The following is a 22,049-nucleotide window of genomic DNA, read 5'->3' as shown; positions in this document are numbered from 1 at the left end:
AGGAGGTTGAAGGAGCGTTGGAGACAGGAGCAGGTGTTCAGCACAGTCTTTTTGGCCAGCGCTAAGCTGCCATGTCCTTCACTGTTGCACCTCTCTGCTTCTCTCTCACTCTTACCCTCTTTTCTCTCCACCATCCCCCTGTTCTTCTCCTCAGACGACTATGCAATCCATCAAGCCATGACAGTCTCGGACATAGACTGTCTTTATATGGGGGGAAACACACGAGATGTAGAAATAAATAGAGAAACGATCGTCAAGTTGTGTGTTTGTAGAGGCAAACTTGGGCTGATCACTCAAAGTGAATGGAGCAGAGGATGAGACTGATTTGGAGCAGCAGTTAGAGGTGACCGACTTGTAGAGGCTCCTACTCATGATACTCAAATATAATTACACATTTGCCGACCTACTGTCAACATAAGCACCGTTCTTTAAAACTCAAAAGGTTTCAAACCTTTAAACCCAGTCCAAAGGGCAAAATGAAATTTCCCTGTTAGGACGTCTTGAGAAAGATTTACTATCTAACATTCAGTGTTCGGGAAACATGCCTCAGAGTCATGTCACTACAAGTGACACATTTTTGGTATTTTAGTTGAGCTTTACCTAAAAGAGGAGAATTTCATTGTGGTTCAAGATCTTGTATATCACAAGTGCATGTCACTCCCGACACATAACTTTGATACAAAGCGTAACAGGCACCAATGGGGAAACATCTAAATGTAGTAAGTGCTTATATTGTCGTCCCAGAACCACATAACAGAGACAGTCGGGGAAACGAAGCTTGAGCCCATAAATCCTCCCCTCCAGTTTACTACCAACATTAAAGGACATGTCAGCCTCCTAAATCAGCCACAGCGTGGAGACAGGGGGGCTAAAACGGAGCATTAGCATGTTCCCTCAAACATTCCTGAGAGGTGAACAACTGCTTAACCACCTTCCTCCGGTAATACCAACATCACAGTACAAACACAAACTACATGAGCAATTGTGCCATGAATCAATGTTCAATCCCAAGAAGAAGAGGTATGTTTTAAAAAGTAACCCACATTATCTTATGGTCAAGTACGTTCTGAATCATGACTTAATTATTTGTAACATAAATAGTATTAAGTGGACCGCAAGTGAAGCCACTGAGATTAAAATTAGCACTTCCCAATTGTCACCTTCTTAAAGGAACCTGTTTCTTGAAAAAAGTCATTGACGTGAATCACATTCAGACGCACTCGCCTGTCAGTTTATAACTCTGCTACTTTGGCTCGCACACACAGACCAAACACCATCCAACACACAAACACACACCCACACACACACTTAAGCCCTGCCTGGCATCAGCTGTCACACAACCTGTCTCCAAGAACTAAGCGGAGACAGACGCTGTCAACTTAGAGTGCCTCAAATGCCCACATCCAGCCAGGCAGAGGCAGAGAAATCAAGCCTGTCTCCCAGTATAATTTGCGCTAATCCTTCATGGGAGATAGTAAAGTCTATGGCATATCTGCCTAATAGCATCAGTCAGCGGCAGGTTCTAATCTCATATTTAGACCCATTTCCATCACAGAGTGATGACAAAGGCAGCACAAAGTGTGATTACCTTCTTATTTTTGCATTTCTGCATGACTTGACTTCTGATAATGGGAAGGATTTATATTTTAAAAAAAACTTTGAGGTTCTTTTTCTTAGTGCTGGAAGAAGAAAGTCATTTCAGGTGACTACAGAAGACAGGTGGATGGCAAGAAACTGCAAAAGAAAAGTGGAGAGTCTTCAGTGGAAATCCTTACCGCTCTACTTTTCAAAGCGTTTACAACCTGTGGTGTGTGTCCTGCTCGACTGCCTGCTTTACCACGTGCATCTGAATACTGACTGGAGTGCATCCCTCTCTTTCACACAGCACCATAAAAGACGACACACACAATGCCAGCTCTTTTCAGCAGTGTGAGGAGGCCTGGGGGTAGGGACGCTCCTCCGGAACCACTGAGGCTCTCCAACGTCTACGGGCCACAATGAGGTGCTAAAACATGATGAATAATAAGATCAAAAAGTGCAGAGGCAAGGTATTATTCGTTGTTAGTGTTTGGGTGCGGTCCAAGAGGGATGAACTAAATACTTTAAGTCTGTAAACTGTTAAAAGTACAATTGTGACCAAAAGTTTAATATTCAACTTAGTCAAAAAACATTACAAATAATTACTCATTTGTCTACTGCTTATGTAATGCATAAACAAGTACAGGTTGTACTGAAAACTTGGCCAACAGTTAGTGGGTTATTGGGTGTTTCATTTACGAATCCATTTGAGGATGGGTAGATCCTGTCAAAACAAAATCCCTACAGGGTCATACAGTGTGTTTTGAAGCCTCACTGCGAAACCTTTCACGCAATTAATAAAACAAAATGGTAAATTGGTGAAAACATCTTTAAAAATATGTGTCTTTATTGTGAGCGGGCTCGCCTCTCTTCAGACCTGAGTTGTAACTTTTTTTTCTGGGAGCATCTCCATGGAGTTGCTTTGACACATCGTCAAACATGAGGTTTAAATACATTTGTTCCTCGTCCAAATGTTAACTTTATTTTGACAATCCAGCCTCGTCTGTGTCTAGCTGATCATTAGGAGAGGGTTTGGTATAGCTGGCATGTTGGATGATATTTTGACTTGTTGATGTAGCAACATATACTTGAAATGTTCCAGTGTGACTTTAATGTGACTTTAAAACTTAATTTTGTCTAGATTAATACTTGATTAATCTTTGTGGCTAGAATATATGAAAATAGAAATAAAAGAAGGAAAGTGCTGCAAGGATCTTAATAAAGCTGTATATTAGAGTCCAATGACAGAGGACTCTAGAGGAGGATCACATCACCAGCGATCAATGCAAATAGATACACACACAAACACACACACAGTCACGCACATGCCCCAATCCCCCAGTGCATCAGACTTATCAATGTATAACATCGGCATATACAGTAATTCTATGGCACTCTCATCTACAACCTATTAAACTCCCACTACACCCCCCCAGCAGGACCCACCCGAGGGCTCAGCAAAGTCCCACCTCCCGCTTCAATCCGCCTCGTCTGAATAATATGGGCCTGTGATGAATGGCGCCATAACTCTGATATCCACAATCAATCTCAGCTTTAAAGACACATCCATCTTGTGTTGCACTGACAGTGGACTTGGGAGTGGGGGGGAGAAGAGTATTGAGGGGTGCTTGTCCTGACCACCAAGAAGTAATGGGGGAGGAGGGAGGGGGGAGGGGGACGGGGACTCAAGGGCGAGGAGAGCCGTCGCTGAGTGATGCCTGTCAGCTCACATCTGGAGAGAAAAATAAATGAGGCTTATGAAGACAAATGAAAAGAGGCCGTCTTTCTGATCACGCCCGTCGCCTCCCTCCAAAACTAGATGCCAGCAGAGATAGCAGATGGAGCGCATGTGGAGAGTTTGTTGTTACTTGTGTAGGTAGGAAAAGTGTGAAGTCAATTTGAATAGTCTAAATAAAAAAAAGAGTTCCAGTCTTGATTCAGGCTTTCTTTTACATTGCTGTACATTCTCAGATTTCCGTAAATAAAACAAACTCCACTTTAATCTTCCGGACCCTACACACAGTGGGGGATGGTAGACGGTGAACTATCCCTGACCTGTTGGAAGGGGTCATTCCTCAGCGACAGCCCGTGAATATTGCTCTTAATGATGTACCATATCTTTTAACCTCTGCAGACAAAGCCAGGAAACATTACACTGTCATGGGCTACACCCCCTCCACACCGCTTTTGTGCTTTTCGCTCCTTCCCCTCACTCAGAGTCTCCTCACCACCGCCTCCTTCGCTCGCTGCCTCACTGGCCCGAGTTGGACTTTTTAATTATTCAACACACTTTCGCACAGTGGAGTTTTCTCGCAGCTCTTCTGGCTCTGTGACGTGCCACAGCATAGCATTTAGTCTGCTATTAGCAAATTGACTGTATTAAGACTCCACCGCTGCTACGGCACTTGGACCAGTCTAGACCTCAGGTTTGGATGAATAATAATGTGATACAATAAACAGAGCAGCTTCTAAACACAAAAATCAAATAAGGGTTTTACATTTGACCTCTCTGAGAGTTTAATCCAGCACCTGGCAAGAGAAGTCTGGGGCATTCAAGTGACATGGTTTATGGATTGTGGAAGTGGCTGTGATAGAGTTAACCCAGGCACCAGGCTGATGATCGGGGTATACAGGGGCTCGGGATGAAAGGTGAGCGTGTGATGGATGAGAGGAAGCCAGAAGTGGTGCGTTGGAGCGCTGAGCAAAACGTGCAAATACGCGCGGCGCGGTCCGACTGACGCGGCTCCTTATTGTCGCTGACATGCGAGATACAAGAGGCGCTCCTATGTACAGGGCAACATAATGCGTTGGCGAAAGGGGCCTCATGAGTTCAACAGTGTGGCCCCAGTATCAGGTATAGAGTGTGCCTCCAGGAAAAACGTTGATTTAAAACAAAAATAAAAGTAACTGCAAGGATCAGGTCTAATTCAGATGAACCCAGATCTAATCACGGAAACTTCAAAAAGTTTCCCACACCTCATATGTACTCTCTCAAATTGTACTTTAAGGCTAATTTCAAAAGTTACCCTAAATGTATAAGCAACAGGTCCGTCCACTATTTCCTGGTTTCATACCAAGGAAAGGAGTTAACATTTTCAAAAACAACTCTGAATCCACCAGCTCACAGGTATCAACACACGCTGCAGCTGTGTGTAACTACAGGGAAGACAGAAAACATTACAGGGCTCTTTTTGGCACAGAGTGAAGGGAGCGCAGAGGGTGCAGAGGGTGGAGGCGGCGGTTATGGGGGGGGCGTTCGAGGAGAGAAAATGAGGAGGAGAGAGAGCGTTGGGGCGGGCTCACAGCAGTGGGACGGAGGGCGGGCTTGAGCGCTGGAATGAACTCTCTCAGGCTTTGTGGTGCACGTTTCCCAAGGCCCCCGCCTGGCCCCTTTGATAAATGACACATGTCATTCTGTCAGCCGGTGACACTGCAGCTGGGAGGCCCTGTGATGTATGGCCCTGCTCCAAAAGGAAATCTACTTTTTTCCCTTCCCTCTCTCACTCTTTCACCCCGTCTTCCTCTCTCTCTCTCTCGTTCTCCCTTGGCCCGGGCCGAGTGCATGGCCTTTTTATATGAGGATTTAGGTTTCCTTTGGTCCAGTAAGTTCCCACCTCCCTGCCCCGCTCCACTCTTGACAGAAATGTACACAGCCAAAATAAGTATCTCAAGTCTTCAAAACATATTACGACAAAATGAAACAACACAACTTGATCAAAAAAACGGTTATTGGTTACCACAACATTCAGCCAATTCGTGCCACCACACATTGCAATTTCTGTTACTCTTAGCAGCTCCAGTCTACTGTGGTCCAGTGTGTTCACACAAAGCTGAGTCACACATACAAGTTATGACACAGCTATTATGCTCATGTACAATGCTGTAACCGGAGGAAAAAGAGGCCAGCGCCACTGAGAACGAGTCAAAGATTTATGGCGAAAAGGCGAGGATGTAAACAAAGCGGGGCTCTTTAGTACGCAGAAGGGGGGGGGGGGGGGGGGGGCAGGTGAAGAGGAAGGTGGGGGTGTGGTTCCAGTCAGGGCAGGATGGCTGGTGTCTCCCATTGGGTCATCTGTCATCCATGTGTCTGAGTATGGAAGAAAGAAAGAAAAAAAACTTTGTACACGGTCCCAAAGGAGCTGGGGCGAGAGAGGCAAACCAACCAGCACACATGCATACTGTACAGTAAACTCCAGTGCATGAATATTCCGTTTTCACAGTAGTTACTTGCACTATCAATCTACAAAAGGCATATTTTATTTCATAGGGCAAATGAGTCCAGCCAATGATCAGGCCCCAGAGGCTTGCCCTAGCCCTCCCTTCCGAGCAGATTAGCCTATCACGGCATCCTATTGACCCTTCAACTGCATGCGCCGCCCACGCTTCGGGTGAGCCAGCCAACACAAGACCCTTTTTTTTTTATTGTACATTGTCTGACGGTCTCTATAATCATATACTTGTTCTTTTGCTCCCTCACTCGCTCTCCTCCAAAGTTCCTACACCCCTCCTACCGTCTTTCTCTCACTCACTCTCACAACGGCTGACCTGTTATCAGAGCTGCGGAGATTTAACAGCCACCAAAAAAAGAAAAGAAAAAAAAAAAAGAAAAGAAAAGTGAGTCAGGCGTGACGGAGGGACCTTTCCCAGCGTTGCTTCTCAATCTTAGCCCATTGACACATAACATTTAAGCTTTTATGACCGGATAAACACGTTGCACACAAAGTCGAAACACGATGAACAAGGATCGAGCGAATTAAAAATAGTGAAAACTAAATTGATACTGTTGTAGCATAATCAGAAAGAAGGGCAGGTTTCGGGAGATTGCGCACACACACTAATGAGTAAAGAGTTCACTAGTGTTGCTATGGGGACCAGGGCTACTTTGACTAAAGGCGAGCAAAAGAGCCACAGACACAAAGACGAGAGGGGGAATGCTTTCCTTGAGAAAAGGGGCTTCTGGCTATAATTGTGCAATATGTTTCTACTGTTACTGTGGAAAGAGTCATGAAGTGTATCTTTAATTATGATGGCTTAAGTTAGGTTACTTTATATTTTTCTGTTGGCATCGAAACTAGAGTGTGTGTTGTTGTGTTGTGTATGTAAATTTAGTAGTTGTTTTACTTCCTTTATTTGTTTTTTTAGTTGTTAGTCTGAATTTCAGATATTGGTAGTATTAGTAGAATTACTGCAAGATTCTGACGTATTTCTTTCTTTCTTTCTTTCTTTCTTTCTTTCTTTCTTTCTTTCTTTCTATTTTTTTTTTTTAACAAATAAAGCAGATCTGTTCTTGATGAATATCTAAGCTGTGTCGCATAAAGATTAAATTCAATGGTTCATAAAACTTTAGGCTTTAAAAGTAAATAAACAGTGACTGGGATTTAACAAATTAATAAACAGTGCATAATGCGTGCGCTGCAAAATGAATTGTCTTGAAACTTTACATTCAACAAATTATGAGAGGGCTTGATAATGCACACTTCATTATAGCGTTATCCTAAACATCTGGTGTGACAAGTCTACATTAGTTTGACGAATAGACTGGATAAAAAAAAGGGTCTGTTTGGGAGACACACAAAAGAACGAGAAAAGAAACACCGAGTAGCAGCGCGACGCTCAGCCTCACTCCAGCCACCTGGGGGTCACGACCTGCCCACGACCCCGTCAGATGTGCACTTTGGCCATGCTGGGTGGGAGAGAGCGTCGTGTTCAGGGGGTGCGGGGCGTCATTAGTACTGAGTGATGAGCAATGGCCATGTCTGGCGACTTCAGGCCACGGGACATGTAAGGCTTTTGTAAATGCCAGAAGGCCTCCACAATGCGGCAACAACTGTGCATATGTACGAGCGCATATCTGACTGTGGTGTTGGGTAAAAGGAGAAGGGGGAGGTGACTAGATCCCTGTTAACAAGCTGCCACTGTGACCCACTGGAGATTACTATACATATGTAGACAACAAACACACTGAATAAGGCTGCACGGGATGAGGAAATGAGGAATGTTCATCGCAGCTTGTGTGTTATTTTAGGATGTGATGATGCACTTTCAGAAATAATTTATACGCCTGAGAGTTGACAGTATCTAGTATCGTGACAGTCAATAATATCGTTTATCGCGATACTTTCCTTCCTCAATATATCGAACTTCAAATTTGTTATTGTGACAGGCCTATCTGGAATATTGTGACGCTTTAGTAAATCGTTTTAAAAATAAGTCACCGTTAATCAGAACCAAAACAAGGGTAAAATAGGACTTGAACAGAAAAATGCCGATAACTTTACTGCTGCACACTTAAGTTAACACAGCAGCACTTCAGCCGCATTTTGGTTCTCGGCAAACAATGCACACATCTCAGTCAGAGAAAGACGAGTGTGAAGTTGGGAAACATTGTGGCTTCATGCGATATAGATATTGCGTCATCTAATATTGCGATAAATGTATTGTGCAGCTCGTACACGAATACATACACAGCTCCCGCCGCTGCGTACCGCTCATGTTCATATATATAGAGCAGCCGCTGTGGCCATTTTGTTTTTGTTTAGTCTCCCCTTTTCGCCAAAGTTAGTAAGAGTGGTTTTGATTTGCTCTTTTAATCACAGCTTGAAAGGCGGGAAGAAAAGCGGCGCGAGGAAATGAAGGCAGTATTCCGACAAGAGGGCCAGTGTGCGGTGGCAGGATCCTGGGAGAGAGTTGTCGGTCAGCGCCGAAGTAAGAGGGGAGGTAGTGTTGGGCCCCAAGGTCAGCTGATAAACAGCACATTCACCAAAGGCGAGACTCGGGGAGAAGGTGACCAAACCTGCAGCCTCCTTCTCCTCCTCCTCCTCCTCCTCCTCCACGCTCCCCCTTCTCTCCTGGTTTCCCTTCATTCACAACAAACCGATCCCCCGCAATTAATCATTGGAATTGTTACACCATGGTAATACCAAAAACAATCTCCATGATCACACGCACAAACAAAATTTCAAATTGCTATCATCCATCTCACCTGCCCCCAGTTAAGAGAGAGAGAAGGAGGGGGGGGGGGGGTTGGGCTGGGCTAGCGCCGCGGTGAACGGGTTGTAGCCAGTCACACGGCTCCCATTGCTCTCAGTAGTAAAGGTCTGGCTTAGAGTGAGATGATGGTGAAAAATTAGCGGCAGGCAGCCAAACAAGCGGAGGCGCCGGGGCCAGAGGATCAATGCGCCTCATCCGCGGTGGGAGCAGCTATGTAAAACACTCGCCTTAAGTCAGCTGCATCCGGTTAATATTTAATCCCTCCATCCATCTCCACAAAGAGCGCTTCCCTTTTAGCTTTAGCCGCCGTTTACTTTGATTACACACAACCGTTTGGGGTGGCTAAGGCGTAGCGAGGGGTGGGGGGTGGGGGGGGGACAAGCGGCGATGATAAGAACGATTTGCATGTGGATGGGGGGAAAAAATATTTGTAGGTTTGATATTGCTTAGAGCCATGTAGACTGCCAGTGTGAGACTGAACAGAAGAGGTATGCCCCGAGAAAGAAGGGAATGGGGTGGGGGGAAATTATTTAAAAAATAAGGGACAGAGGTGAAGAGAGAAAAATAATGTGGGGGGGGGGGAAACAAACTGGATTTTACTCCAGGGGTTGCCTTATTTAAAACAAGAGATATGCAAATGAAGTAACAAAATAACAGTGATATTATCTCCGCTTGCTTATTTTCTGTGGCAAATGATTTCCAGGGAGGAAATCCAAAACTGTAACTCCCAAGTGAACATGCAAATCCATCTGCGTCTTCTTACGGGGAGTCTCTCTACACTCGAGCTCGTGTTGCCTTTTTTTTCACCACAACGCTTTTTTCCCCCACTCTTCCACCGATTGAAGCGTCTCATGTTTATTCTGCAGCAGCAACCAAAAACTGCATTTATTACACAAGCAAAGTAATAACTACACAGTGTCAACAGCCAGTCACACGAGAATGTAATAAGCTCGAATTTGTGGAGACACCGAGGGGCTAAATAACATGGTATGGAATACAGCCGAAACAACCCTATTCACTTTGAAAGGCAGAAAAGTGCTGCACGGAAACATCAAATAGAATGATAACCAGGTATAACAAGGGGTAATGCATTTGCCGCCGTGTTTCCATATCATTACAAAGTTTCCAAGTAATTGCGATCTTTACACTGGATTAGGGAATTAGTCAGACAACCATAAAGTAAATTGTGTGTATCCTGTTTTCATGCAATTGATATAAATACTGTGTTATTACACTTCAAATACAACACCATTTCCATCCTATTACAGTGCTATTACCGTGGAGTAAAGTGCTACCAAGAGTCACTGTTTGGATTTTATGTCTGTAATAGGGAAATTAATATAATAATTCATTTAGACACTAACTGAAGGTGCAAACTTCAATCGCTGAAACAACCAATGATTAGCAATGTGTAAAATAATGTGACTGAAAATAAAGCATTTACACCTAAATACAAATAAGTACTGCGTGTTTGATGAAGTCCTATCATTGGTGCATCTGAGCAGAGATTCACACAGACACAGAGGGCAAAACACTACTGAATTGTCTTGTGTTCTTGGCCCAGGTCGAAAAAGCGCACTTTTGCCAGCGGGGTTTACTGGAAGCGAGCCTTCAAGATGGGCAATGGCAACTGTTCATTTTCTCACTCATTGACCTCATCTCCTCCACTTTACAATGCGGGAATAAAAGAGGCCCTATTTTAGCCAGCAGCCAGTGACCGAGGATGTAAGAAACTAGCATTTAGAGGTGAGCTCACTGCACACTGATGCACACGACGGACAGATGTATTACAAAGATAGACCTTAGATCACGACGCAAGTATATCCAGTGTTAGTGCAAATAATGTGTACATTTTGATGGGTTGCAAGAAACATGCTGCACAGTTTTGTAAAATATGTAAATAAATAAAAAGATCACCATCTTTCTAACAAGTGTAATAGCCGTCATTAGAATAGCTGTTAAGATTTTTATGTTTGGACCCCATGGTGACAAAATACTTTCTTTCGTAGAGTAAATAATTACATTCTTTGCGATCTAATTGCAACCATTCAATTCTACTTGATTGCGATTAGTTTCATTTCAACAGGAAGGGTCGAAATCGGGGAAAAAAATTAACTTTAATTAGTCCTCAGTCCTTGTCCAAATTATTCCCAGAGTTTGAACTCTAAAATGCTAGTATTAGGCCAACATTAAAACAAACCTGTAATCCACAGAACAACAATAACTAGCGCTAATGCGGCTAATGTGTTATTTCTCTCTCTCAGACAGCTGGACCAGGCCTGGGTTAGAGAGAGCGTGTGTGTGAGTGTGTGTGTGTGTGTGTGTGTGTGTGTGTGTGTGTGTGTGTGTGTGTGTGTGTGTGTGTGTGTGTGTGTGTGTGTGTGTGTGTGTGTGTGTGTGTGCGTGCGTGCGTGCGTGCGTGCGTGCGTGCGTGCGTGCGTGCGTGTGTGTGTGTGCAGAGGGATGGCAGGGGCACGAGGTTGGGGGGACTCGACCGGCCGGGCAGTAATTCTTAATTGACACCTGTCAGGATAATGGCGACAGTCGCAGCTGTTGCAGGAGAATTTGTGCGTGGTCCTGTTCATCTGTCAACTCTAATACCCGTCCTAAAAGCTGCCCACTGCTCGCTCACCACGCCACCCCACGCCTCTGCCCGTCCAGATGCCAATGAGTAATGGTAATATAGAAAATCGTGCAAAATAACAATGCGGTTTAGCGTTTAGGGGTTAGCATTTTTTACTTTTCATTTTCCGCAGATACTGTAGCTACAATTTGTCATCAAATTCACTTCACGTTAATGGTTTTCAAATCTGTATAGGTTAATGCTAATGCAACCTCTCATTGTAAGTGTTATGGCTAAGAACAAAAACATATATACTAGCAATGAATTTACCACTTAGCATGAATTTATTTTTTGAAAGGAAGTTGTGCTAAGCTTTAGGCGCAAAAAATATTTTTATGAGAAGATGAGCCACATGTAAAGCTATGTAATGAATTAAAAATAGGAGAGACATGTGAAAATCAGGAGAAGTGTAAGTGAAGAGTGAGATGTAGAGGGGAGGGGCAGCAGGCTGGGTGTCCCTGGACGGGGTTGTGCTCCTCTGAAGTGGGCCCATCTCGTTTGTCTTGTTTGTTTGTTAGCATCAAAGCGCTGCCTCTCACTCCCCTGCTAACTGATGTAATGAGTGGGTAAGCTACATGTTTTTTTCTGCGCTGAGGAATTCAAATACTTATTAGACAAAATATTCTGTAATTGCTCATCTTTTATTGATGGAAGTTACATGTTGATTTTGGCTCTAACAGATTTCTCATAGCCACAGAGCTGCACTGATCAGAAGAGCGATTTTACCCGCGGTAAATGAAATGCTTTACTTAAGAAAATTTAGGATGTCATTTTTTCCCTCTGAATGTTTCACGACTACTTCTCTTGAATGTTTCCTTTCGTATCACGCTCATATCTCAAATTCTGTGTCCGAGAAAAAACACCAACTCAACATTCAGCAACTCAACACATTTCTGTTAATGAGCTTTTATGTACTACAGCCCCAGTGCGGAGCCTTAACAAAATAGAATTACTGCGCACAACACAAATATTACATAGTAATTAAGCACACTTAACATGAAGCACTGATAACACTATCGGCTCGCTGTTTATCAAGGCTTTGAGACCAATTACGATTTCACATAACTTGAAAAAAAAAAACTGTTGGCTATACTGCTGCTGCATTGATGAATGGAAACAAAAAAATCTTTATTTGGATAAATTGTTTTTCTATGGCAGTCAGGAGTGAGACTGCTTGTCAGCCCGGTCCCAGAGGGCTGTTTTCAGACCTGATTTTCTCAGACTCCATTCTCTTTGTGGATCCCATGACTTGCTGCTGTTTTTATGTGCTGTAAGAAAGGCAACAAAACACATCTGGCTGCTTTAATGATATGATTTCCCATCATCCTCAGCCACCACCATTATGACCTCCCACAGAGACATGCTGGCTGCATTTAAGCATTAGGTGTAGGTGTGTGTTTGTCTGTCTGTCAGTGCACTGTCTGTGTTTACGCTGCTGTGTTGTGTGTGAGTGTGTGTGAGCGCAGAGGGGCCAACAGTGCACGAGCGATGGAGCAAACTGGCCCGAGGGCAGCTTTTGTGCAGAATGCCCCAGAAAGAATCAGAAAGAATCAGAAACAGAGAAAGAGACAAGATGGGTGTTAGCGCTCTGAAGTGAAATATGTGTGTGGACAGAAAGAGCTTATCAAACACAGATAAAAGCACTGATATTCTCAATTGGATACAATAACACTGTTCACTCCAAACCACCCAAATTTATTTTAGAAGATCTTGTGACTGTTAATAAGAGTGTAATTATCTTGCGTAATACAAAGGGTGCTGGTGACTCAAGGCATTAGAGTACAAGCAGAGCGTGTTTGACCTTTGGCTGCTTCAAATCCCAAATGTAAATTTAACTGTTCGTTTCGGTGGGAGGCGCCGGCGCAAAAGTGCCTATATCGACGAGCCGATCGATGCCACCTGCTAACGACGCGGCCGTTCCAATTATCGTGACTTCGAGTACGCGCTGACCGCTAAAATTACCGGAACGCAGAGGTAACGCCCCGCTACAAAACAGTAAACAGACACCTGAGGGGGCCTAACAGTACAACAGGCTGGATCAATATGTGTCTGATATTCTGTGCTCAGATTGGTTAAAGTGAACAGGTATGACAAACACAGGCTTCAAGCGCGGGGGTGTTTTTGAGCTATAAGAGGGAACAGGGGAGCATTCTGAAGTCAAGCTTTGCTAAAGAGGATGAATAACATGGCATGGTTACCATTACAAGTTTTTCATTCCAGGAAACTAACACCGCTCTGGTCTTAGCTACAACACACACACACACACACGCGCTCCTATTGCCCTCCCTGTCTCTTCAGCACCCTGCCGAACACACACTTTCTTTCTATAAACATACACCTCACTTCTTAGAAGCAACTGTGTCATTGAGTCATTTACACTTTAACTTTGTGGCTATTATACAAGCACAAAAGTGAACTTTTCAAGATTGTTTTAATTCTCAGAAACAAGGGTGGCATTCAAAATCTGGCAAAGTCAGAAAAACACCTACAGGCATTTTAGCACGTTGAGGACGCCAGTGTCGACATATGGACAAGGGTTGAGATGTAGGACGCATAAATCTCAGCATGCTGATTATTTTGAGGGGAGAATATCGCACATCTACTGAAGGCACAAAGGTCGCACTGTAATCGTAGCCATCTTGGGCATGCAAAAATCATTAATCCCTGGGCACCGTGACGCTCCGCATTGGAAGAAACTAAAGGCCTTTAACAAGACGTTCAGCCAAAGTACGTCTCCGCTGAGTTTTAATGCAGCACTGATTTACAGGCAGCTCTGTAACACATGCAAAAGTGTAAAAACTTCAACAGGACGTCATCGCGCTTAAAAAATGGATGGTGGTACAACTTTGGATTGCTCAGTTGAGATCAGGCCTGAGTTACGTCTTAATAAAAGAAATAAATCTTTTACAACGGTGGAAATATACCTTCTGAACGCAGCTGTAAAATCGCAGAGAACATTGCAAAAATGCTCTGCAATCTTAACACAAAAAGCAAGGCCGGTAATTAGAAGGATTTAAATAACAATAAACGAGCGCAATGAAAAATTAGCGGAAGGGAAAAAAGAGGGATTGCAATATAGCTTAGGAATTAGACTGGCTTAATACAAGGTTATAAGAGTGGTATGGGTGGGGGCGGCGGGGGCTCAACCGAGGTCATTAACTGGCATTGTCTCCTGACATGATTAGTCAGGTAGCAAAGTCCATTTGTCACCTGCACAGGCAAATTGAGTTGGTGCTGCACTAGGGGCTATGGGGACTGTATAATATCAACTTGATTACATCAAGGCAGCTGCGGACTTGACACCTTACTGAATTTGTCAGCATTAATCGTTAGGGCCTGTCACAAATCCATCAGCTCCACAGATAATTAGGGCTCTCTCTAATGAAGCCAACGGGAAGCAACCTCGCCCCCCTCTCCACCCGACTCCATAAGCACAGACATACCATCGCCATATAATAAACCATCAAAAAAACGCAGACCACTATCTTATCTGCTCTTCCTCCTTGTCGCAAACCTACGAGACGTTTTGAATGAAGGGCACAGTAACTACTGTTCTGACATTTTTTAATCGGAGATACAGTATCTCCCCCTGACCTTGGCATGTTTACATTTTCAACTGTATAACATGGACTCAATTTGATGCCATAAAAGTGTGGAAAGTGTAATTATTATGGGTTAAATGTTAAGCAATTTAGTAAAGATTTATTATTATTATTTGTAATATATAGAGAATTCAAAAATTTGGAAACATTAAATAAATAATAATGTTTTAAATTATTATTATTCAACAGTTTGGAACATTTGTACTTTTTACACTTTGTTGTTTGCAGTTTTGATGAAGAAAAGAGTGTACAACAGAGCTATGAAACATTGGATAAAATGAAAATAAATTATATTTGTGCTAAATAGCGGGACACGCACTATTTTTGTAATAACACAAGATTATTGACTGCATTACCAAGTATCTACCATTAAGGCCCTCATGCACCAAGAGCAAACAAACAATAACATAACAAAAGTAGCGATATAAAAAATATATAAGTATCTGTGAACGCTGCCCTCACACAGACAGTGAGCCACAGGTCAGCAGCAGGTCCTGGAGGAGCACTAGCGCCTCACCCCCAATTCTACTCTTTTATTTTGTTACTTCGGCGTTCCTTGGTACTGGATGCTACATTTACTGAAAACTGGATGCTTGCCGTCTGACCAACTGCGATTGACCGTTACAAGCCATGATGACACGCAGGGGACAGAGTGATGGATCAATGGTGTGTGTGTGTGTGAGAGAGCGAGCAGAGGGGAGGGAGGGGTCAAATCCATGTCATGCTATTATGCCCTGAACTACATGCACACATTTAAACAGTTTCCGCTTAATAGCATTTAATCTTTCATTTTTATACTCCGTAATAGCTACATCTTCATTAATTTTATTTTGGCCCTGCTATTTTCGATGCATATACCGCTGAATGAGAGACCGGAATAAGAATGCAGAAACTACCGAAAAGTCTTGAATCATCTTCAAGGAGGAGCGCTACAGGGCCCACTTCGGTTGACTTTTACGACTTTAAGAATTTGCAGGAAAATTTGAACGTACTTAAATAGATTTTGTGCCGCTTTGCCTGAAGGATAGAAATCAGAAGGGAAGAAGAAACCCAAAGACTAGTTGAATGTTCTCCATCATACACACTCCATCTCATCCTCCCTCATCTGCTCAAACCACCATCATCTGGAGCGGTGCCCTGTTTAAAATGATAAAACCTGCTGAGTTCAAAGTCTTCGTCGACTGGCCCTCCTGTTCGACCCGCTTTGCACCTCATATTTCAAAATCTCTTTAAAATTCTGTTACTGTCTTTTGTTCACTCCAGTTGTTAATGCCTAACTTCAAAGGCTCGGGCTCATTAGCACAGAGGTAGAAACCCCTGTCACTCATTTACATTTGTTTAAAGGCTGCAGGGAGACGAGAGGAAGAAGGGGGAGTCCAAATCCAAACCACTACAAGTCAAAGTTGTCGGTCGTCTGCCAACACCTGGTTTTATCAGTTGGTCACATAGCTAATATTATACTAGCCTCCAGCAGAGGATATTGATTTCATTACCAGAATGATTCTTAACAGTGAATGTGAGCAGAATTATGATTCCAAACTAAAACAAAGGGTATTTAAAAAGACTGTCGAAAATATGCATTCACAAGAATAATTTGGTAAATATTTACGCCTAATCAAACTTTTTTACTTTTGGAGACAACAGAAAGTTGTGTGCAGTTAAATGGGAGAACCAGACTGAGCAATGAGGGATTTATTGATGTTTATCAAGGATGAATAGATCAAAGACTGCCACATGACACACGATCAATCACGCATCAAATCAAGAATGGCAATCCTTTAATAAAATAGAGAAAAGAAGGGAAAAAAACCTAGACTCCTTGTAGTTTTCTCCCCCTGCTCTCAAAGTCAATTATTCATCATTACTCACACTTGAAGCTCAAAAAGATGCCTTTTATCCCTAAGCACGTAATTTAGTTTAACCTCAGATGTTCGTGTAGAAAATATATCCTACAAGTTTTAATTCTCTGACTGCGTAATTACGCCGTTTAAACACAACTTTGAGGAGTGAATTACGCAGAGTGAACTGTACAAATTATAACATAAAAAGGAATTTAAATAAATATGAGCATGGCTGTTGGCCTGTGCACATGGGGTAAAGGGAGAGATATTTGGTCAAATGTGAGTGCGTAATGTGTCCGGGTATACCTGCTGCCCGCCGCGGCTCTTGCTGCTTTCTCCTCGGCATAGTTACCGTCACTTTCCACGGAGCTTCTCATGCAGGTAAAACAAGTCAGTGAAAGTCTCTCAGTTTGGAAAAGTCATCCCGTTCTTTAAAGTGAAGGACCGATGTGTTCAATGCTTTCTTTTGTCCTCTATTTTCTTTGTGTTTTTTTGAGTTTTCAGAAAGCGCAGGATTTGGATCGAACCAGCTTCTTCATGACACCTTCATGTCCATCAAAGATCGTCTTCCTCGTTGTGCATTACCGCAGACTTAAAACGAGTAAAAAGTCAAAAATCCTCCGTATGTAACAGGGGGTGAGGAGTTAGTTCGCTTTTTTACGCGGACTCAAAATCAGTCAACTCTGAAAAGAATAAGTCCGATGTGAGCGCTGCGCACACTTGTGACAAGTAACGTATCCTCGTGTTTCTTTCTTTTCTTTTGCCACAGCCCTGAAAGAGAGATAGAGAGGGAGACGTTAGACAGGTTAGTGTCAGTCCCACAGCACCGCGGCCACCACGCCACCTCAGCCCAGCTCGTGCTCACCACTCCGGACACACTTTTCCTCCCTCCCCGCCTGTCCCCTGCTTTGCTCAAATCCCATTTGAAAACAGAATAAATAACACTCCGCGGATATCTCGCATTACTTACGTTTTACGAGTCGCTCATTGTATCTCGGACAGTTTTTTGGGGAAGGGGTGGTTGCTTGATGCGGTGGAGATCACTTGGAGAGAGGGAGAGCGAAGGGGGAACAAACAAGACGCAGGCGCATCCCAGCTTTGCCAACAACCCCGACACGGACTCAATTATTTATCTGTTTCAAAAATCCTCCGCAAAAAATGTGTATCGCAGATTTAAAGAGTGAACGGGTGGTTGTGAGAATCCGAGAGGTCCGCTAAAAAAAGGAAAATGGAAACGGCGGTGGGATCCAGAAGCTGTTTCAGACAGCCTCAACTGATAGACAGACGCATCGAGTGGCTTTTCCTGCTACATTTTTACTCCTCCCTCTCCGCGAGCGTCACCCCTGACAGAGGAGCCTACCTGTCAATCTTTTTAATTGTCTTGTTTTCCCCCCTCTCCCTCCTTCCTCTTTCTCTCTCTTTCTTTCTCCCATCGCTCTACAAAAATCCCACAAAAGGAAATGATACACATGGAACTTAACGTCACACAAAAGTTATATACGCTGCAACTTACACGCGTTTAGGTCAGTGCTGGAAAAACCCAGACTCGATGTCACCAAAAGCACTTTGTCTTTTTAGACATCAGGGTTTGGGAGCGAGGATTCGCCGTATTGGATTTGTAGAAGTTCAAATGAACAAATCAGGTGAAACTGGAACACGCTTTGTTTTTGTGTTTGTGTCATAAACTGTACCTTTCTATATTCTGCGCTCTATATTACGCATGAAGTATTTATGACGGTGTAATATTGTTGGGAGTTTGTATTTACTGGACGAGGATTGATTTGTTTCACCTTACTAGGAAGTGAGTGTTGTGTCCGGGAAGGGGAGGGACTCCGCTTGGTAACTCGAGGGCGCTGCTGCTGCTGACAGTGCTACACAACGATAGCCACATTAAATGCCAAATACTGCTTTGCCTCGTTCTAGTAGTTTATGATCGGTCCAAAGTGGCTTTTATTTCACTGAGATCCGACAGCGAGCGTTTTGCACGGTCCCGCCTGCGCTCGCTAAGGAAGTGGAGCCCTACAGCGCAAGCTAATGGCATGACGGGCTTATAACTACTAGCTGCTGTAAAGTCAAGTTGGCCGTGAACTTTGCCATGTCCACGTCTCCACTGCTCTCTCTGAGAAGCGGCGCGGCTGTGCTACGCTTATTCAGACCGACACGAGGCAGAAAAGAGGCACTTTCCGTCGGACTTCACGTGCCCGCGCGGCGCTACATCATAGACATGTCCTACTCCGCGCACTTCATGGATTATAAAAGGACCTCCACACCGAGCGCTATGAAAAAACTGGTCGTCACACAGCTTAGTCCACATTTCCGAGAGGCTGTGCGTGTGCAAACCGTGGCTGTGCCGACACCTGGGAACGAGGAGCTGCTCGTTAGAAACGGGTAAGTTGCGTGCCCTGACCGTAGCATGCGCCAGGCAGTGCTGCGCCTCTCCCAGCGTAACGCGTCTTTCTCAGCGCTTGTAGTACATGACCCCCAGCGTGTTCGTGCTTACTCACTCAACATCATCCCTATGTCAATACTGTTTAGAAGTTGTAGGAAGGACTCCGCTTACCTCGTCTCAGCCATGTCCAGTTGTACCTGCGGTCATCATCACAAGGTGGCAAAATATGTGAGGGATAAGCGTTGTTCTGTAATTCCAAGTTCCGCCCTCGCTGCATTTGTCTATCAATCCATCTCGGCATCTCTCTCCACTGTCTCTCCCTCCCTCTCCCTTGTCCTACGTCACCAACCTGCAAACAGAAAAGGATGCACACGGGCACCAGGACATGGAGATGATGGTGAAGCACATTCAGCGAGCACATACTGGAGCTGCGGTGGCGCCGGAGCAGAGCTAGATCACCAATCATCAGTAGATACTGTGTAACCAAAGTGCACCTTATGGCAATAGATGATCACAAGCGTCGCAGGGTCATCTGAAAGAGCTTTAATATGCTTTATTACAAGAGGGAAAGAAACAAACATTCCGCATTTATCAACACATTTTCCTCTTAGTTGAACGTTGTTTTAGTGGAATTGATGTCATGATGTCTGTTGGACCATAACTCTAATTTCAGATTTCACATTATGAGCTCAAATTAATTGAAATGAATAATAATAAAATACATCTGTTATGAAAATGCATAATAGAGCATCATCTGATTGGCCAAGGCTACTGTATCATAGTTTTACTGGTTAACATCACTCACTCAAATTTATGATTAATGGTATTTTTACAGTATTTTGGTAAATTATCTACCTTTGAAGATAGAACACTCTCATTGAAACTTTTTTATAAACATAAACGTAGTGAGCGTGTTTACTTACGTTCGGATTTCCTATGTGTAACTCTCAAAAGCATTAAATGTGGGCTCAGAGTAATGTGCTGTAGGCTTCGTAATGAGACACAGCACGCCACTGTTTTAAAAGACAGTAAATGATTTATTTATGCATCCCTTTCTCACATATTTGTTTCTGTAACCAAAGTAAGATGAAAAAACAAGGCGTCTGGGTTCGGAGCTGAGCAACTATCTAAGATTTTTAAAGTGCAGTTTGTTGTGGGTGTCTGTGAAGACAATGAATTATGACATCATGCAATGTGTTTTGTGATACAAGCCTTTCCCTGTCAGAGCACGACTGTTCTTTTCAGGAGAGCGCGGAATCATTGCCAAAACAAACCTGAGTGTTTGTATCGTGCCGACGACTGTAGGGGAGGGAAATTACGTCCTGACCCTAAAAGCTAGACAAATATGTTGCTGTAATTTATGAGCGCATGTATGTTCTGCTTTAACTGTGTAACAAAGACATCACTCTGTTTTTTTTTATTTCATGTCTTTCAGTTTTGTGGGAATCAACGCGTCCGACATTAATTATTCTGCGGGACGTTATGACCCCACAGTGAAGCCTCCCTTTGATGCTGGGTTTGAAGGGATCGGTGAGGTTGTGGGCCTTGGCCTCAGAGCCAGCTCAGACTACACCATCGGGGACACTGTGGCCTACTTCCGCAACGGGGCATTTGCCGAGTACACCATAGTGCCTGCCAAGGAGTGCATACGTGTCCCCTTAGTCAAACCAGAATTCCTCACTCTGCTGGTCAGCGGGGCTACGGCTTACATTGCACTGAAACGGCTGGGGGATCTGACCAAAGGTGAGACGGTGCTGGTCACAGCGGCTGCGGGGGGGACAGGACAGTTTGCTGTGCAGTTTGCCAAGCAGGCGGGGTGTCACGTGATCGGGACGTGTTCTTCTAATGAGAAAGCCGGCTTCCTCAAATCCATCGGCTGCGACAGACCGATCAACTACAGGGAGGAGAACCTGGGAGAGACGCTGAGGAAAGAGTACCCGAAAGGCATAGACGTGGTGTATGAATCGATCGGTGGCAGCATTTTAGAGCTGGCAGTGAACTGTTTGGCCCAAAAGGGGAGACTCATAGTGATCGGCTTCATCTCAGGGTACCAGTCCGCGTCTGGGATCCCAGCCTTCAAAGGAGCCACTCTGCCGGTCAAGCTGCTGCAGAGGTCGGCCAGCATGCGCGGCTTCTTCCTGCCTCATTTCTTCAGTGACTACGGCGAGGCGATGGGTAAAATGATGCGCATGCTGGCCAAAGGGGAGCTGGCGTGTGAGGTGGACTGTGGGGATTTGGCAGAGGAGGGGAGGTTCTCAGGACTAGAGTCAGTGTTTCGAGCCGTGGACTACATGTATGCAGGGAAAAACTTGGGCAAGGTGGTGGTGGAGGTGGCGCCTGCCGCACAATGCAATAGCAAGCTGTGATTTATAGCACACACATAGGAAATGAACATAGAAATGTATGTGTAGCATTGAAAACTTCCGCTGCTGTTAGTTTACTTTTTACATCACTACCAGTAAATGTGAAAACCCATCGAAAATGTTTTAAAATATGGACAAAAAGCGGACAAAATGTATTTAATTTCCAAACATTAAAATATAAACTGTTTCCGCTTTTCATTTTGCACTTTACCAATGCCTTATGACTGCTTAAACATGGTGAGTTATTCGAAAATGTTCTATTTCAGTTTAACTTTCTGCATCTTCAAATTTATTTTTGTAAGATAAATGATAAATGCAATATATTTACATGAATAAACTCTACAAATAATTCCACATCTTTCGCTTTCCGTATTTTGTAAGTCTTAATAGCCTGTTACACTGTGGTTGTAACCTACTCAGGGCCCTATAAATATTCAGATTACTGTCAGAAGCAGTAGCCACTCTAATTTCTGCAACACCAAAAAAAAAACACAAAATATTTCTGGTCCACCTACACATTTAAAAGTATTTGAGACCTGGTGCCATTATACAAGCATGCTTTTAGCACTCTCCAGCACTTTATCTCCCATAAATATTTGATGATATGCGGTACTTCATTGTTTTTCTAATAGGGGCTTACATTGGTATGTGCTTGTCAAAAGT

At 43.8% G+C, this 22,049-nt stretch overlaps 2 protein-coding genes across 3 annotated transcripts in view; one reads left to right on the top strand and one right to left on the bottom strand.

The window, feature by feature from the left end:
• LOC306966370 (teashirt homolog 1-like) overlaps positions 1–19,388 on the bottom strand; it is a 34,448-nt gene extending 15,060 nt beyond the window's left edge. The window contains exons 1-2 of one of the 2 annotated variants that reach the window (XM_079561111.1): positions 19,195–19,388; positions 16,941–17,405 (exon numbers count right to left, since the gene is read on the bottom strand). In XM_079561111.1, coding sequence (XP_079417237.1) covers positions 16,941–16,980 — 40 coding nt within the window. In that variant the 5' untranslated portion in view covers positions 16,981–17,405; positions 19,195–19,388. Of the gene's footprint in view, positions 1–16,940; positions 17,406–17,604; positions 17,961–19,194 lie in introns of those variants that run through there. The other variant, XM_079561110.1, reaches the window with a different exon arrangement.
• Positions 18,422–21,659, top strand: LOC306966376 (prostaglandin reductase 3-like). The gene is made up of 2 exons (XM_079561124.1): positions 18,422–19,022; positions 20,459–21,659. Exons 1-2 carry the CDS (start codon positions 18,730–18,732, stop codon positions 21,387–21,389), a joined length of 1,224 nt encoding a protein of 407 aa, XP_079417250.1. The 5' UTR covers positions 18,422–18,729; the 3' UTR covers positions 21,390–21,659.
• Positions 21,660–22,049: the final 390 nt, after the last annotated feature.

This window comes from Gobius niger, assembly GCF_951799975.1.
Source record: "Gobius niger genome assembly, chromosome: 8".
NCBI classification, from domain to species: domain Eukaryota; kingdom Metazoa; phylum Chordata; class Actinopteri; order Gobiiformes; family Gobiidae; genus Gobius; species Gobius niger.
Note: the sequence above shows the minus strand (reverse complement) of the source record. Positions and strands in the feature narration are given on the sequence as shown.

Coding starts and splice junctions, on each gene's coding strand:
- LOC306966376 (XM_079561124.1), top strand. CDS start 18,730: ATGTCCACGTCTCCACTGCTCTCTCTGAGAAGCGGCGCGGCTGTGCTA. Junction 19,023..20,458: donor GAGCTGCTCGTTAGAAACGG/GTAAGTTGCGTG, acceptor CATGTCTTTCAG/TTTTGTGGGAATCAACGCGT.